The 18,187-nt window shown below is 39.6% G+C and overlaps 1 protein-coding gene across 1 annotated transcript in view; it reads left to right on the top strand.

Moving 5' to 3' along the window:
- PHLPP2 (PH domain and leucine rich repeat protein phosphatase 2) overlaps positions 1 to 18,187 on the top strand; it is a gene marked incomplete at its 5' end in the record, with an annotated part of 67,484 nt that overhangs the window by 16,299 nt on the left and 32,998 nt on the right. The window contains 2 exons of the mRNA XM_080937302.1: positions 9,042 to 9,175; positions 15,573 to 15,763. Coding sequence (XP_080793428.1) covers positions 9,042 to 9,175; positions 15,573 to 15,763 — 325 coding nt within the window. The remainder of the gene's footprint in view (positions 1 to 9,041; positions 9,176 to 15,572; positions 15,764 to 18,187) is intronic.

Consider the following 18,187-nt stretch of genomic DNA (forward strand, 5'->3'; position numbering starts at 1 on the left):
CACACATAATAAAAACAGATTGCCCTTTGACTCACTGTCATATATCTGCTTTGGTTCTTAGTGACCAAAATGACTAAGATGTCAAGTGTTTAATAGCCATCTTTTAAGGTAAGCTCTGAGCGCTGATAGGCTGCTTATAGCAGAAGACAACACTGGAGGGATTGGGGCTCCTGAGTGCTAATCTTTCTGTCACTGTGTGTGACTTCTTACGAGTCATCAAAACTTTTATATAGATGGATGCACACCTGTAGACACACACAAATCTGTACCATACATTTCCTTTCCTCCCTCAGTGTAGTGCTGAGGGTCAAACTTAAGGATTTGTAGATTACATTCTCTACTGAGCTAAATTCTCATCCCTCTATACCATATTCTGAAGTAGAGTGAAATTTCTTGTTTATGGGTCTGTACCAGACTGTTACTGAAAGAAGACAAGGAGATTTGTTTTTTCTTCACATTTCAGCACTCTTGTTTTTGAGATTGTGCCTCATGTAGCCCAGGCTGACCTTGAACTTGCTGTGTAGCCAAGAACGATCTTGCCCAGGAGTTTTACCTGTCTTTAACTACCTGTGATTACAGGCGTGTGCCACCACACCTGGCTTTAGTAGTCTGTTAAGACTTTAAAAGAAAAGTGTGTTAGGCTGGAGGGAGAGCTCAGTGGATTAGTAATGTAAATAGTAACCAAGTAAAGTACAAGCATGTGGACCTGAGTTAGATTCCTGAACCCATGGTACAGAGCTGGGCTTGGCTGTGCCCTTTGGATTCTGAGTGCTGGAGATGTGGGACTCTAGGATCACTGGCCAGCTATGCTAGGCTACCTGGTGAGTCTTGGCTGAGTAGAGACTGTCTCAATAAAAATGTGGGTGGTACCGGAGGAACAATACCCAAGGTTGTCCTCTGGCCAGAGTATATATACATGCAGTCATGTGAACATATAGCCACATACATGCTACATATGAGTGTGCTACACAGTATACATGAATGTTCACTGTGCTGTATATTGTAAAAATCAATATAAATAACTTATTTTCAAAAATTTGCATTTTGATACTTATAGAATCAGTATGCATTTTACAGTTAATGGCAGGTGATAATTTAATTAGCAGTGATTTTTCTCTTTTAATGTTTGTTCTGACACCATCTTGTTCACTGCAGTGTTCTTAATGTGCCTTTCTTAATGATGACTTGAGAAATTAGGGCTTATTCCCTTTTTGGTGGGTAATGAAGGAATCACAATATGTGAAATCCTTTAAATTTTACTGACATTAAAAAACACTGCCCAGTTTTACAATAAAACAAACAAACAAACAAAGCAAAGGTAGTAAAAAAAAAATCACATAGTAAAATATCAGCATTTGTTTTGGTTCAGAGTTTTTCTGCTTTTTTCCACCCGTGGAGGGAATAAAAATTATATTTAATAAAAGAAGAAGAAAGAGCTGGGGAGATGGATCGGTGGATATTGCCATCCGATTACCAGGACCCACATGGTAGAAGGAGAAAATGGACTCCCCCAAGTTGTCCTCTGACTTCCATATATGTACTGTGTGTGCTGTACCCCATACCCATGCACAGGCACAAACTACATAAATGTAATAAAATCTAAAGCAAAAGCAAAAAGGGTGGAGAGGCATACAGGATTAAGATACATTCTATACAAGTATGAAATCGTAAAAGAAAAAAAAAAAGAAAGATACAAACAAAAAAGGAGGAATATTCTTTTTTCAGAATGGAGCAGCTCTTCTGGGGTACCCAGGCCATCTGCTTGTCTGGATAGCTAGATTCAAATTGGAAGTTCCCATGAGCTGCTCAAGTTCAGTAGTTTCCTGGAAGACTCAGCAGAAGGGAGGAAAGTACTATAGGCAGGATTAGAGTTTGGATGTAAAGAATGCAAGACAGAATTGCACCTGAAGAGAAGCAGGGCGAGGTCTGGGAGAATCTCCATCTATGTGTTTCCCCAACCAGGAAGCTTTCCTGAGCTTATACAGAACCTTTATTGGTGCTTAGTATAAAAGTCCATGTCTACAAGTATCTTAGGGTTTTCCTGCTGTGAACAGGCACCATGACTAAGGCAAATCTTTTTTAAAAAGGTTTATTTATTTATTATATATAAGTACACTGTAGCTGTCTTCAGACACACCAGAAGAGGGCATTAGATCTCATTACAGGTGGTTGTGAGCCACCGTGTGGTTGGTGGGATTTGAACTCAGAACCTCTGGAAGAGCAGTCAGTGCTCTTAATCACTGAGCCATGTCTCCAGCCCAAGGCAAGTCATATAAAGGACAACATTTAATTAGGGCTGGCTTACTTATAGGTTCAGAGGTTCAGTCCAGTATCGTTAAGGCAGGAGCATGGCAGCATCCAGGCAGGCATGGTGCAGGAGGAGCTGAGAAATCTTCATCTGAAGGCTGCTAGGAGAATACTGGCTCCCTGGGCCAAGCATGTAGAAACTATAACAATCACAACAAGAATAAGCCCTCTTCAGCCCCTTTGGCTCTCCAGCCAGGTCAGGCTGGCCTAGAATCCCAAGACTTTAATCACCTGGTCCCTTGTTTTGGTGACAGGGTCATATCCTGAATCACTTTATTTCTTAGCATAAATTACCTAAGGGGCCTGTGAATAACAAAGACTCTCCTTGGAATCTACCTCCTAGGAACCGGGGACCAAGGCCAGCTATGTTTTTTGTTAAACTGCTGTGGTACTTTAAAAAAAATAATGTATCTTTCAAGGCGTGTTATAGTAAATGTAATAAAATTCAGGCATTTAAAACAACCTTTTAGGGTCCATGGAGTGAAATGACAAATGAAGTGCTTGAGCTATTTTCTGCATAAATTATGTTAGCAAAATAAAACAATATGGTTTTCCCTAAGGAGGGGAAAAGGTAGGTTGGTTTTGTAATGGAGCAGACACAGTTGAAATGGGCTGTTACTGTGTTCTAGTTATGACACTCTGAATGTCAGTTTTCTTATTTCTGAAACAGGCATTGCTCTGTAATGCTTTGTATAATACCAGAGATACCTTCAGCATAGCACGTGGTAAAAATTATCCTTACTGTTGCTATTGGAATTAGTCTCTGTACTGTCAACTGATATTTGCAGTTTTATTGCCAAAGGTGAATGGGAATTGAATGTTAATCTGAATTCAATGTAGAGAGCAGTGCTGTACGTTATGGGGGCTTTAGTGTTAGGTCTTACATGGGATTTTCGAAGTGTGTGCTTTTTCTTCCCACTGATAACAAGAACTGGGTATTTATTTGCTGTTTTTGAAACAGGTTCTCACTGTGTATTCCAGGCTTGCTTGGAACCCATGTCTCTCTTGCCTCTACCTGGATTGTAAAGCTTGTGCTGGGATTGTAGATGGGATTACAGTTTGCAACTGTCTGGGTAGAACTCAATTTGGGTTGGGGAGGGAGTGGTGCTGGGAGTTGAATCCAAGGCTTTATGCCTGCTAAGAAAGTACTCTGCCATTGAGCCACATTTTTAACCCCTAACTAGAACTCTTGGAAAATATGCGTACTGAAGTGTATTCTGTACATAAATTTTAACTAGAGCACTGCTTAGTGACCAAATGCACAAATACTATTGGCTAAGGCACATAATCCACTGTCAAGAGGACATTGTTGCCATCTTGCTGGTTGGTATGGGAACCTTCAAACGTTGCAGATTGGGATTCACAACGAAGAGTTTTTTCATTGTTAAGTCAGAGAATTAATAAGAGTGGTTCAAATGCTGATTATACCTGTTTATAAAACAGCTTTCTAGCATCTATTTTACAGTATATAATGTCTTTTTGTCTTTTGAAAGAAACAGCAAGTTACCAGTTTATGAAACTTTTAAAACTTGGATCAAAAAATTGAGCTGTAAACATATCACCTCCTTTCCTTCCCCCATATTCTCTGCTCTTTAAAGAAAATGAATCTACTGAATAAATAGAACTAGTCTTTCACTTTCATTGATCTTGCACTTCTTGAGATATTCCTTAGGTACTAATTTGTTACATTAATAAGAGCAGGTGTGGGGCTGGAGAGATGGCTCAGCAGTTAAGAGCACTGACTGTTCTTCCAGAGGTCCTGAGTTCAATTCCCAGCAGTGTTCAGTCTACACAGAGGCTAATAACCATCTGTAATGGGATCCGATGCCCTCTTCTGGTGTCTGAAGACAGTGACAGTGTACTCACATACATGAAATAAATAAATCTTTAAAAAACAATAAGAGCAGATGTGGAGGTTCTCTTAAATTTTTCATGTAACCTGGAAAAATGCTTTTGTTAGGTGGGAATAGTATATAAAGAGGGTTTTCCAAATCTGCAAACCTTTAGAAGATCTAGTAATTTGATCATGCAAAATGCATCAGGATTAGGATGTTTTCATTTTTCTGTCTTTTATAGAGAAAATAGAAAATTTAGCAAGTGAGTTAGCTTTTAGGTATCATTATGGAGTAGGCAAAATGGCTCAGTGGTAAAGGTACTTGCCCCACAAGCCTGCCACCCTGTATCTGATTCCTGGACACAGTGGTGGAAGGAGATAACCAGACTTTTCCTGAAAGTTGTTTTCAGACTTCTGCAAAAATACATTCACCTCTCAAAATGAAACAAATTAATTATGACTATAAGATCATCCTATGAAATTTTGGTATTGAAATACAGTGAACTCTAAATTCTGAAGGGAGTGTAGTTAAGATGGAATTTGCATTTACTTGGAGAATGGTTTAGTTTAGATACTTCAACTTAAGTTGTAAAAGAATGATTCTGGTCATATGGCCCAAGTTGATTTCTGCAGATTCCTATTATTCTTCTGATAAGTGATGCTTTCATTTTTGAGCAGCTTGATGTATTAAGATCCAGATCTACCGATGTGAATTCTCATTGTGCCTGGCCTCATTCAGAGGGGCAGTGTAGAACAAGTCTGTTATAAGTCCTCCTAAAACACTTTATAAAATTCATTTATCTATTATGTGTGCTGTGGATATTTTTTGTACCATAGTGCACATGTGTAGATTAGAGGACAACTTTCAGGAGTTAATTCTTTCATTCTTGGGTTCTGGCAACTGCCTGTAGCTGTTGAGGCATGTTACTGACCCTATATGTTCTTCTTAAAACATGTCTTTATCTTGCTGATCTCTAGAATTTACTTTCTAGCTCCAGGCCCAGTGAGAGGCAATACAACAAAACAAAACCAACCAAACAAAGAAAAATTAAGATGCGCTGAAAATAAGGAGAGAAAGGTATATATAGAGAAAAAGTACCCAACGTTGATCTGTCTGGCTTTTGTACATACACATATGTGTACACATATATACCACCTAATAACAAACTCTATCTTTTGAAGAAAAATCCCTACTATTGTAAATCCCTACTATTGTCACAGACCTTAGTGAGTTTTGATTTTCTTTTGCTAAGGATTAATTGATGCTTTTACTCTGAAAAGCATCTTTTCTATTAAATTAACCTGGGCATGGTAACTGTATTAATTATGGTTTTACTGCTGTGAACAGATCCCATGACCAGGGCCACAGTGACAGACCTACTCCAACAAGGGCACACCTTCTAGTTTTGTCACTTCCTGGGCTGTCACACTGGCCTATACTTAAAATCCCAGCTGTTGGGAGGTGCAGACAGCAGGACCACTGCAAGATTGAGGTGAATCTGGAGTACATAGTGCCAGGGCAGCCAGCGCTACAGTGCTAGGCCTTGTCTCAGAAAACTGTACTGTGTAAATAAATAATGATAAAATGTGCTTTAGTACTTCTGTGCTGTATGTTCTCCTCTGGCCCCCTTTTTAGTAGTAGCAGCAACAGCAACAACAATAACAACCAGAAGCTATAATTGAGCTGGACATGTGTGATGGTTTATGCTTGGCCCAAATAGTGGCACTACTAGGAGTTGTGGCCTTGTTAGAGTAGGTGTGTCATTGTGGGTGTGGGCTTAAGAACCTCACCCTAGCTGCCTGGAAGTGAGTCTTCCTAGCTGCCTCCAGATGAAGATGTAGAATTATCAGCTGTGCCTGTACCATGCGTGCCCAGATACTGCCAAGCTCCTGCCTTGATGATACTGGATTGAACCTCTGAACCTGTAAGCCAGCCCCAATTAAATATTGTCTTTATAAGAGTTGCCTTGGTCATGGTGTCTGTCTGTTCACAGCAGTAAAGCCCTAACTAAGACCACATGGTAGCACATATTTAGAATCACACTACTTTGGAGGCTAAGGCACAGTTGTCAGGAGTGCTACCCTGGCATGGGCTGTAACAGCAAGCACTAGAAGAAACTAAGCAGAGAAGGAGGAAGGCAAGCCCAGGTGCTGACTTATTGTCGGTACGCTTTGTGCAGCAGTGAGCGAGCTTCTCTTTGGTTCTTATTTTGATGCAGGTGTTTGTATTGCAGCTTCTAGGTGATAACTGTTTTCATTATATTTTTTAACTTAAGTCCTGTTGCCTCATCGTTCTATAGTTATTCAAATATAAAAGACTAACCTTCTTTATAACTTGTGTCTTTACAGAGAACTATGTTATATTTCATCTTTATTTGTTATTTTATCTCTTTTATTTTATTATTTTGAATCAAGGTCTTACTCTATAGCCTTGGCTGTCTTGGAACTCTCTGTGTGTAGACCAGGCTAGCCTTGAACTCACAGAGATCTGCTTGTTTCTGCCTCTCAAGAGCTGGGACTAAAGGTGTGCACCACTATATCTTGAGTCAGGGTTTCTGTTGCTGTAAAGACCATATGACCATAGCAACTTTTATAAGAAAACATTCAGTTTGGGTTGGCTTACAGAGGTTAGTCCATTGTCATCATGGTGGGCAGGGGAGTATGGTGGCTTGCAGGCAGACCTGGTGCTGCTGCTGGAGAGATACCTTACAGTTCTATATGTGGATCAGGAGGTAACAGGAAGTGTGAGTGAGCCATTGGGCTTGGCTTGAGCTTCTGAAACCCTAAGGCTTACTCCCAGTGACACACTTCCTCTAGCAAGACCATACCTACCCAAACAAGGCCACATCTCCTATTAGTACCACTCCTTTAGAGCCTATGGGGGCCATTTTCATCCAGACCACTACACTGGCTTTCATCTCTTTTTTAATCAATGTAATTCCTAAATGTTCTTTAAGACCTTTTGAAGGTACATAGACTTTGATGTAGTGCTTGTTTATTGGTTGCTTCATGTCGAAGAGATGCTTTTTATTCTAAATAAAAAGTATGATCACTCTTAATTTTGTGTGTGTGTGTTGTGGGCACATGTATGTTTTTTGAATTACAATTGTCAGTATGTTAGGGGACACATTACATGCAAGAGAGTTTGCTAAGCACTTCACATATAGTTCTTGTAAGAAAGCAGGGAGTCTTAGTAGCAGCCCCGTGGATTGAATTTTCATTCTCTTTATACTGGTAAGAAATTGAATACAGGAAGGTTAAGTAAGCAGGGCAGGGAGATGGTAAATGGTAGAACTAAGTCTCTAGTTGTGACATCTATTACTGTTTGCTTTCTGATAAAAAGAATTATCTGAGGATCTGTGCTAGTGAGACTGCTGAACCCATAAACTCCACAATGTTTATATTTTCAAAATATCTTAAATCCGATTTAAATGCAGTCACCAGGAGCCTCAGCTTTTAGTCTAGGCCTTGTAGTAAAAACTTTTTAGGGGGAGGGGTCATTGTGGCATTTATTCCGAGGTGTTCTGGAAATACCTTCTGTAAAGCCAGTGGAGACACATGGTGCCTGGAACAGAGTAGGAAACATGGGCTACATGTATGTTTGTGTGTGTAGATTGTTTGAAATTAGTTATGGATGAGTATAATTTATATTACACATTTTTGTTGTTATTTCTGCCTTTAAATTTAGATTAGAAATATGCAGAGGACCCCAGGAGCTATCTGAGTGTTTTCCCAACCCCAGTTTTTTTTTTTTGTTTTGAGTCAGGGTCTCTTAGCTCAGACAGACCTCAACCTCTTAACCCTCCTGCCTGACCATAGTGCTGGGATTTTTGAGGCACATACCAGCAGAGTTGCTTTTGAGAGTCTTTAAAGAGATTTGTGAGGTTGAAACCACTTTGTAAGATTGTATTCCTTTTCCTTTTCATTTGCAGTTCCTTCTAAGGAAGTAGTAATGCTTTCCAAAGCCAACATGGCATACTACCTCAACAGAGTGACTGGAGAAGGAGACAGAACTTTCCGCTGTTTCTGTTAAACCTTCTGTTAAGCAATTTCTAAAAAATGCCTGGGCATGGTGACATACATCTATATTCCTAGCACTTGGAGGTAAAGGCAGGAGAATCAGGAGTTTAAAGCCTTCTTTAGCTGCATACTGAGTTCTAGGCCAGCCTAGTTTATGTGAGAGACCCTTTCTCAAACAAAAAACAAAAACTGAAAAGACAAATTTACAAAAATGAAAAGCAACGAGTGTCACTTTTTAGACTAAACTTTATTTTTGAAAACATATTAAGTAATTTGTGTTCTTATACAGTGGGTATAATTGTTTTAAGATAATAAATCTTTAGAAATTCTTAGCTTTAATTTCTAATTCAGTTGTATCACTGAACAGAAGCTTTTTGTGGTCCTTACAATGTCAAAAGAAATCCTAAGACTCATTATGAAAACCACATTTTTAGATTAGTTGTGTGATATTAAAACAGGTCTTGGATTATGTAGATAGCCCAGTGGGCAAGAGTGCTTACTCTAGAAGCTTGAATACCTGGGTTTGAAACTCCACTGCCCACAGGAAAAGCTGAGCATGTCTGCCTGTGCCTGGCAGCCCCAGCATTGGAAGGTGGCAGCAGGAGTTTTGGATCCACAGAGCTTGCTGACCAGCCAGTCTCTCTCAAAGGCAGGTCAGTGAGAGGCTGTCTCAGGGAATAAGTGGAGATCGATAGGGGAAGATACTTGACATCGTCTGTTGTTCTCTGCACCTTCACAGTCATGTGACACAGCACTCACTTGTGAGCACACACATACACAATCTTGTTTGATCTGGGAATTAAAAAAATGATCAAGAGCTGAGGGAAATAAGCACATTTTCATTACTTACCATGTATTATGTTCTGAATTGTGCAAGCAGGAGACTGGAGCCCACTGAACGACCTCTCCAGATTGTTTATGATTACTTATCCAGGCTGGGATTTGAAGACCCTGTGCGTATACAGGAGGAGGCTACAAACCCTGATCTCAGCTGTATGATCCGATTTTATGGTGGTAAGAATTTATCAGTAGTTTTGTGAATATGTTAACTACTTTTAAAGTGATTTGTATCTTCATTTCTGTTTGCTAAGAGTATTTGATATAAAAAGCTATTTTTAAGTCAGCTAAATTAAACTAAACACAAATAAGTACAAGAAAAGAAAGTAAGGAAGATTTTTTTTTAATTAGCAAAATACCAGTAAAAATATCTTCTCCTTTAAGTGCTTATTCTTTTTTTCCAAACTTACTACAATTATTTTTATATCTTTGCCAAGTTAGCTTTATTTACATTTTTTAAGATTTATTTTTGTTAGCCTCGAGGTGGTGGCTGGCATCTGCGTTTAATCTCAGCACTTGGGAGACAGTGACTGACCGATCTCTGAGTTTGAGACCAGCTTGCTCTACCGTATCAGTTCTAGGTCAGCCATGACTCTACAGAGAAACCTTGCTTCAGGGGAAAAAAGTGGTATGTTGGATGGGTGATGTTACTTTCCATAAACTGAAATGGTTCATATATCAGGTAAAATGGAAGGTACAAAAAGTATGTAGAGTAGGAATTAATACAGTTAGGTACATATTCTTGAGAGACATGCTAGTGCATGCATGTGTGCATGTGAAGAGAGAGAAATGCAGATAAAATCTTTTGGTGGTTTGTGGAGGGAGAATAGTTGATAGTTTGAAGCCAAATTGGAGAAAAAAATAGGACCAGTTTGAATTCTTCTGTTGCTATAAAACTTGCTTTTAAAAACCCAACCTGAGGGCTATAGAAATGGCTCAGAGGTTAAGAGCATGTGCTATTCTTACAGAAGACCTGACTTTGGTTTGCAGCACACATATACAGTGGTTGGGTCAAAACCAGCCTTTGGTAACTTCTTCAGGCTTCTAGGGGCCCAGTTCATTCTCATAAATGCTCATACCTAGATACATATACTCAGATATACATAATGAAATTAGTAAAACAAATACTTACCCAAGGTAAAATGAAAGCATGCTCCTTACTTGACTGTGATTGAACTAGGTTCTTTATGTAGTCAGTGTTTTCATTCCAGAATGAAAGCTGAGCCTTATAATACTTTGTGATTTCTTTTATATATAAGGGTATAGCACAGCTGTTGGCTCTGATGCCACCAATTTTCTACCACCACTTGATAAAGCATTGTATGACCAGAATCTTAATGTGGCTTTAAAAGAACAGTTCTAATGTAAACTACAAGAGTAAGTTTGTGTTTGATGCTGGTTGTGGCAGTGCTAGATAGGGAATCTTAAAAAATGTTCTACCAGTGTGCATAAGCTAATGTAATTTGAATGAGAAAATTAAGTTCAGTAAAGGGAGTTTTTAAAGTATTTTAAAAAATAGGCAATATATACATTTGATGACCAAACCAAAATGTTACAAGAAAATAGGTAGGCGACAAGATAGGCAGAGGCAGATAGGTAGGTGAATTATCTCTTGGCTATGTAACAAATTGCCTCAAAACACAGCAATGTCAAATGTCTGTTTTGTACTTTTTATGGGTTGGAAATACAGGAACAATTTTAGCTGGATGGTTCCGGTTTTAGGCACATATGACAGTTATCTGGAGCTTGAGATTTCCCGTATCTCTCTTTCTCTTCTGCTTATTTTGCTTATTTTTATTTTTACATGCATGTTCATGCACTTACGATCTGCATGCCTAGTACACGTGGATTCTATTAGAAAGAATAGGATCTCTTGGTTGAGTTGTCTGAGCAGCAAGTGCTCTTAGTTGCTGAGTCATCTCTCTAGCCCAATCACTGAAGATTTCTTTGTATGCATTTATGTATGTTTGAATGTGTGTGCATGTGTATTTTATGCACATATACACATATCCATGGTGTGCATGGGAAGATCAAAGGGCATCTTGTGGGAGACAGTTCTCTCCTTCCATCATGTAGGTCCTAGGGATTCAAGTCAGGTTGGCCAGGCTTGGAAGCAGGCAGAAATATCTCCCCAGCCTTGAGGATTCACTTTTATTATGGCTTAATTAAAGACTGTTGGTTAGAGGCCTTGGTTCTTTACTCACCATTGGTAAGACACGTTAGTTCCTTGCTATGTAGACTATCCATGGATTGCTTAACTGTGTCAAAGATATGGCAACTAGTGTACCTAGAGTGACCCCACATACACCATGTACACACATGCTGGCCTCAGTATCTTTTTGACAAGTTAACATCATTTTTAGCATCTTCTGTTTATCAAGGCTGGAGATATGGCTCATCTGTTAAGAATGCTTACTGCTGGGCTGGAAAGATTGCTCAGGACTGACTCCTTTTTCAGAGGTCCTGATTTCAATTCCTAGCAACTACATGGTGGCTCACAACCATCTGTAATGGGATCTGATGCCCTCTTCTGGCATGTCTGAAGACAGCTTCAAAAAGTTAAAGAAAAAGAAAGAAGAAAGTAAGAAAAAGAAAGAAAGAAAAAGAAAGAAAGAAAGAAAGAAAGAAAGAAAGAAGAATGCTTACTGTTCTTCTAAAGGATACAAGTTAGGCTCCTAGTGCCCATGTCAAGTAAATCAGAACCACTAGTAACTCCAGCTGTAGGAGTCAGATACCCTCTTCTGGTCTATGTTTATCTGCACAAACATATGTGTCTTAGGGTTTTACTGCTGTGAACAGACACCATGACCAAGGCAACTCTTTTTTAAAAATGTACTTATCTATGTATGTGAGTGCTCTGTCATACACATATACTTCTGTAGGCCTGAAGTGGGATCAAATTAAACAGGTGGTTGTGAGTCACTATGTGGTTGCTGGGAATTGAACTCAAGACCTCTGGCAGAAGAGTCAGTGCTCTTAACCACTGAGCTGTCTTTCCAGCCCCCAAGGGAACTCTTATAAAGATAACGTGTAATTGGGGCTGGCTTACAGGTTTGGAGGTTCAGTTTATTATCATCAAGGCAGGAACATGGCAGCATCCAGGCAGGCATGGTGCAGAGGGAGCTAAGAGTTCTAGATCTTTATCTAAAGGCTACTAGCGGAATACTTGGCTTCCAGGCAGCTAGGTTGAGGGTATTTAAGCCCACAACCATAGTGACATACCTACTTCAACAGGGCCACACCTCTTAATAATGACACTCCCTGGATGGACTGAGCATATACAAACTGTTATATTCTACTCCCTGGCCCCATAGTCTTTTTTAGACATGAGTCTATGGGGGACATACCTGGCCACAGCATAATAAAAAAATCATATTTTGTCTAATTTCCAAAGTCCCCATTTTCTATAGCAGTCTCAACAATGTTAAAAGTCTAAAGTTCAAGGCCTCTTCTGAGATTCATCCAATCACTTAACGGTACAAAGCAAGATGGGAAATCAGCCAGGCAAACTCCAGCTCTGCATCTCCATGTCTGATGTAAAAACAGTCTTCAGATATTCAAATCTTTTTATCTTTATTGACTGCAAAAACTTCTTTTTCCTGGGCTGGTTCCACTCTTTAGTATCTTTCCTCAGCAGATACCCCATGGCTCTGGCATCTTGAGCATCTTGGGGTCTCCAAGGCATCTTCAATATTACAGATTCTTCTTTCAATGTCTGGGATCCATACATGATCTGGGCCCCTCCAAAGGGCTGGCTTCACTTCTCCAGCTCTGCCCTCTGTAGCACTCTAAACTCGGGTTGATCCACTCCACTGCTGCTGCTGTTCTTGGTGATCATCTCATGGTACTGGCATCTCCAGTACACTGGGGTCTTCCGCTGCAACTAGGTTTCATCAATAGCCTCTCATAGGCTTTCTTCATGATGCCAAACTTTAGATCCTTTGCATGATCCCTTCAGTCCTGTGTTGTCAACTGCAACTGAGGCTGCACCTTCACCAGTGGCCTTTCATAGTGACAAGCCTCAGCTGTTCTCCATGACCCCTTCATGCTTCAAAACCAGTACCTCCTGGGTGACTCTTACCAAGTCCAGTTGTGCATAGGTGACTGTGTTTTCTTCAGTATAGGATGTGGGATCCATGCATGCCTCTTCTATACCTTGTTCTGTTCCTGGGAGCTCTTTTCTTCTGAAGGCCTGGATGACAATAGCCAGAACAGTTTTTGAAGTTAGATGTTACACGTGTAACTGTCATCCTCATGTTCCAAATAACAGTATTGATCTCGAGCTACCAAGAATGCCTCCCTGGACAGAGTTAGATGTTATGTTTAAGCCATTATGTTCTGTTGTGGTAGTTTAATGTGTACTATATAGGATATATGCATTAGAAATGTCAACTCTAAAGAGAGCGGGAAATGACTGTAGAGAAAGGGAAGAGGCTGGCTTCCTGAGTGTAAGAGGAGGACGTAGGTCACAGAGTAGAACCTTTGAGTTATTATAGCCATACGTTGTAAATTTGACTTACTATTCCTGAACTGTACAAATATGTGTTACCAGTAAGCATTTTTTTCATTAGAACTTGAGTGTGCTCCGTTTTTTACATTTCTTTCAGTATCAAGTAGTTAAGAACACTGACTGCTCTTCCAGAGGTCCTGAGTTCTATTCCCAGCAACCATATGGTGACTCATAATCATCTGTAATAGGATCTGATGCCCGCTTTTGGTGTGTCTGAGGACAGTGACAGTGTAGTTATATACATAAAATAAATTTAAAACATTTTTTTTTCTCAAAATTGCAAAGCCATACTGCCTCAGGTTAATTTGCATATCTGAAACTCATTTGTCAGCATACAGTGGTGCTAGGGCTGGAGAGCTGGCTCTGTTGTTAAGAGCAGCTGCTGCTCTTGGAAAGGAGCTGAGCCCCCGTACCCATTTAGGGGAGGCTCAAAGCTGCCTCTAACTCCAGCTTCAGGGAGAGCTGATGCCTTTAGTTTTAGCTTTTGCAGCCAAGTTTATTCATGCACATGCTCGAGCAAGCGCACACACACATGCACACACAATTTAACAAATCATAAAATGAATCTTAATAATGTAGATGTACTCTCTAGAGAAAACATCCCACTACACAGTACATTACTTTTATAGTCTATATTTTTTACTCTTATTTTATGTGTATATTGTATATTTATAATTATTGTGTTCATATTTTACGTTTCAGGAAATTTTGTTTAATTATACAAGTAAAATACAAGTATGTCATTATTGGTACTTAATTTTTTTATACTTACTTTTCAAGATCATTAACTTTTTGATCAATAGTCTCTATTGTCAGTTTAATATATATCTTCGTTTTGAGTGTTGGTAGACTCCGAATGTCTGGCTGTTGGTGGGCACTTAGGAACTACAGGTTTGAGAGAACCAGACTCCTCAGGGGTGGGAGTTAGATTGCAGGCAGAGGAGTTGGCTTATGTAGAGGTGGCCATTAGTAAGTCTACTAACAACCTTTTTGAGAAATGCAGTTGTGAGTCTTTGAGGCATCTGACCATTTCTTCATCTTACATATGCACAAAGGCGTGGGTATGTGGGCAGAGTGCTGCCTGAGGGCACACGGTCAGTCAGCCCTGTGGCGATCTCTGCAGAGCTGTTTGTACCATTTATTCCTGCTGCTTCTCTTGGTTACTCATTTTGATTGACTGGTTATGTGTGTGTACAAGCACATTTTCCATAGTGCAAATGTGGAGTCAGGACAAATTGTAGGAGCTGGTTTTGTCTTCCTCTTGTAGATTTTGGGGGTTCAATTTAGTCACCTTTGACAGTTGAGCCCCACTTGTCTGTGCCTTTACGGAGAGCTTTGCATCTTGGTCTCAGTGTTTTGTTTTGTCTGTTGTATCTCAGTCATGTGTTCATGATGGAAAGGAGAGTACTCGAACAAAAAGATGCTGTGCATGCTCTGCTTCTGTGGTGGGAGCTGATCGAACTACTACTCATAGGCTTTTCTTGCAAGAGCCAGAGAGGTGCGAGATTATAGACAGAATCAGAGAACTCTTACATTTTATATTCTCTATTCTAAAATAGATTGATATTAGTAATGACTGTCATTTATCTCATGTATCTTTTGTAGCTCCATTATGCTCAGTACTTTGTGTTATTTTGCCTTTTTACAAGACTATCCTGGAAGGTGAGTTAATAAAATCCAAGACAACATTGAATGATAGAATTTAATCTAAACTCTGTGAGGAAAGTAAGCCCAGTGGCCCGGGTAATTGAAGGGAGTGGTTTAACTTGGCATTCAGGCTCCAGTGTATCTGAACCCAAAGTCCGTGATCTTTCGACCCTTTTGAGAAAGGAGGCTGTTTAGAGAAGAGTTAGCAGTGACATCTGAGGTAAAACCTTATTTTCACTATCTAAGTGCAGTGGTGGGTGCTATTTTAAGACCAAGATCTTATTTTGTAAAACCCATATTGCTTCGTTCCTCATATCTATAAATAGGGCTACTGAATGTTGGCACATGCATTTTCCTTTTCTTTTCCAGTGTTATGTTACTTTAATGGTACATTCTGAAATACTGTTTTCTTCTCAGAAAAACCATGCCAGATGGATCATCTGGATCGAATCCTACTGTCTGGCATCTATAACGTACGCAAAGGAAAAACCCAGCTGCACAAATGGGCTGAGCGCCTGGTTGTTCTCTGTGGTACCTGCCTTATTGTTTCCTCAGTGAAGGACTGTCAAACTGGAAAGATGCACATTTTGCCTCTGGTTGGGGGAAAGGTAAGATTTCCAAATTTTAAATAATACCTTGCTTATTAAAAAATGTCAAGGGTGGGCTGGTTGCCCAGTTGGTGAAGGAGGATCTGGAGGGCCTCAGTTTGATCTTCAGAATCCCTGTTTAAAAACAACAACAAATCCAAGTGTGGTGGCACATGCTTGTTCTCTGAGTTCTGAGGAAGCAATGACAGGCAGGTCGGGGGGTCTGGTCACCCTGCCAACCTAGTGTAATAATTAAGCTTCAGATGAATCAGAGAACCTGTTTCAACAGACAAGGTGTACTGCTCCTGAGGAATGACTACTCCTCAGGTGGCTCTCTGGCCTCCACATGTATACATGTGTATGACAGATGGCCACATATACACACACAGCGAGAGGAGAGACACACACACACACACACAGCGGGGGTTGGGAGGGACACTGATTGTGTGCTAGGCTGTAACTCAGCTGTACAATGCTTGCCTAGCATGTTTGAGTCCCTGCATTTTTGTCTTCAGCATTCGAGGAAGGAAAGGAAAAAGGAAAGGAAACATCCTGCCTGACTTTCATAGATGCCAATAGGAACATTATGCAAGATTATATCAGAGACTCTTGGGAGGTCTCATTCCTCAAGTGCTGTTGAAGAACTGTGTGCTTCCACACCTAGGAGCTAGGTGCTATAGCTGACACCAAGTGCTGTTACCAGGTACTGCCTTTGGGAACCAGAAGCAGCTGCCAAGATCCCTTGTCAAGATAGATTCTTTCGGTGTCTTCTTTTTGCCTATTAGTTTAAAATATAAGAGTTGGGTGGTCATAAGCCTCATTCAACAGCCAGGGAAGTATGACAAGTCTGTATCTGTCTTGGAAAAGTTCATTTGCTAGTTAAACAGAGTGACGGTAGTTAGTCCTAGTAGGTTAGTATTTATAGGATGCTAGATAGAATGTTTTGAAGCTTGGTTAGCATAACCAATGTGAACTGAAGAGGATTATGACAAAATGACCTTTGAAATATGTAATTGATGTAGATTCATAGCAGTACAGACATAATATGTGTATTAAAAAGACATAATGTCGACTGGAGAGATGACTCAGAGGACAAAAGTGCTACTGACAACATATCTATAATCTCAATAACTAAAATATAAACTCATTTAAGACTAAGGTAGAAATCAGTGGATACACTGAAAACTTTGGGAATAAGTATATTTAGGATTCTGTGAGACAGAATAGAACAACAACAGTAGTTCTGAAATCAGAATCCTGGGGAGGATTCAGTGCACACCACAGGAATAGAAATATTATTATTAAAACTAAAAATAATGGGCTAGAGACATGGCTCAGCATTAGCTGTTCTTTCAGAGGACCCAGGTTCAATTCCAAGAGGCACCTAGATAGCAAGCAGCTCACAACCATTTTTAACTTCAGTCCCAGGGAGTCCCACACTCTTCTGGCCTTCAGGGTCCCAGAGCATGTACATACACCACACACACACACACACACACACACACACACACACACACACACACACATTAGTAAAAGTGAAAGCTAAAGTATAAAAAATACATTGAAAAACTATATACAAAGTTTAGAGAAACTTTCTTTACTGAGAAAATTTTATGAATTACTCATAGGTAGTAGAAATTAAAGCCAGCGTTTCTATGCAATTATGTTAATTTGGTATTATGTGAATTGACTTTGTACAACTTTGGAAATTATTAACTATTAATGGTGAGTTGTTTATATTTCATAGTGGGACTTATTGCCACAAAGCTTTTTCCATTAGTCTTTCTGTTTGTTTGTTGTTTGAGACAGGGTCTCACTGTGTATCCTGGCAGGCCTGTGTATCAGCCTTCTGCCTCTCAGTGCTGGGATTAAAGATCTATGCCACCCCACCTGGCAAACTCTATTTTTTTTTCTCCCTTAAATTGTACAGAGGTATAACTTAATGTATCTAAAATGAAATCCTCTTAATTTTTTAAAAATTATTTTTCCTTTTTATTTTATGTGTATGACTTTTGTCTATATGTGTGTATATGTACCACATATGTACATGGTGCCCTTGCACGCTAGAGAAGAAGTCCACATCATCTTATGGGACTGGAGTTACAGATGGCTATGAACCATCCAACATGTTAGGATCAGAACTCTGGTTCTCTGCAAGAGCAGCAAGTACTCTTAATTATGGAGCCATCTCTCCAGTTCCCCATAGTAATATATTTAAAAGATTATTCTAGAATTTATCTGTTGGTTTCAATGAAATTCTTTGTTTTGACACTAGTTTCTATAGTTGTACTGATTTCTTAACAATGAACAATGATTATGTTGTAAATACTGCAATTAAATGTTACAAAAACTTTTAGTTTTAATGAATCTTTACAGTGTGTTTCTTTTTTGCTCAAAGTATTTTGTGTTTCTGCCACTAGGTTCTATCTTTAGTAAGCACTAGAA

The sequence above is a fragment of the Micromys minutus genome, assembly GCF_963924665.1.
Source record: "Micromys minutus genome assembly, chromosome: 24".
NCBI lineage: Eukaryota > Metazoa > Chordata > Mammalia > Rodentia > Muridae > Micromys > Micromys minutus.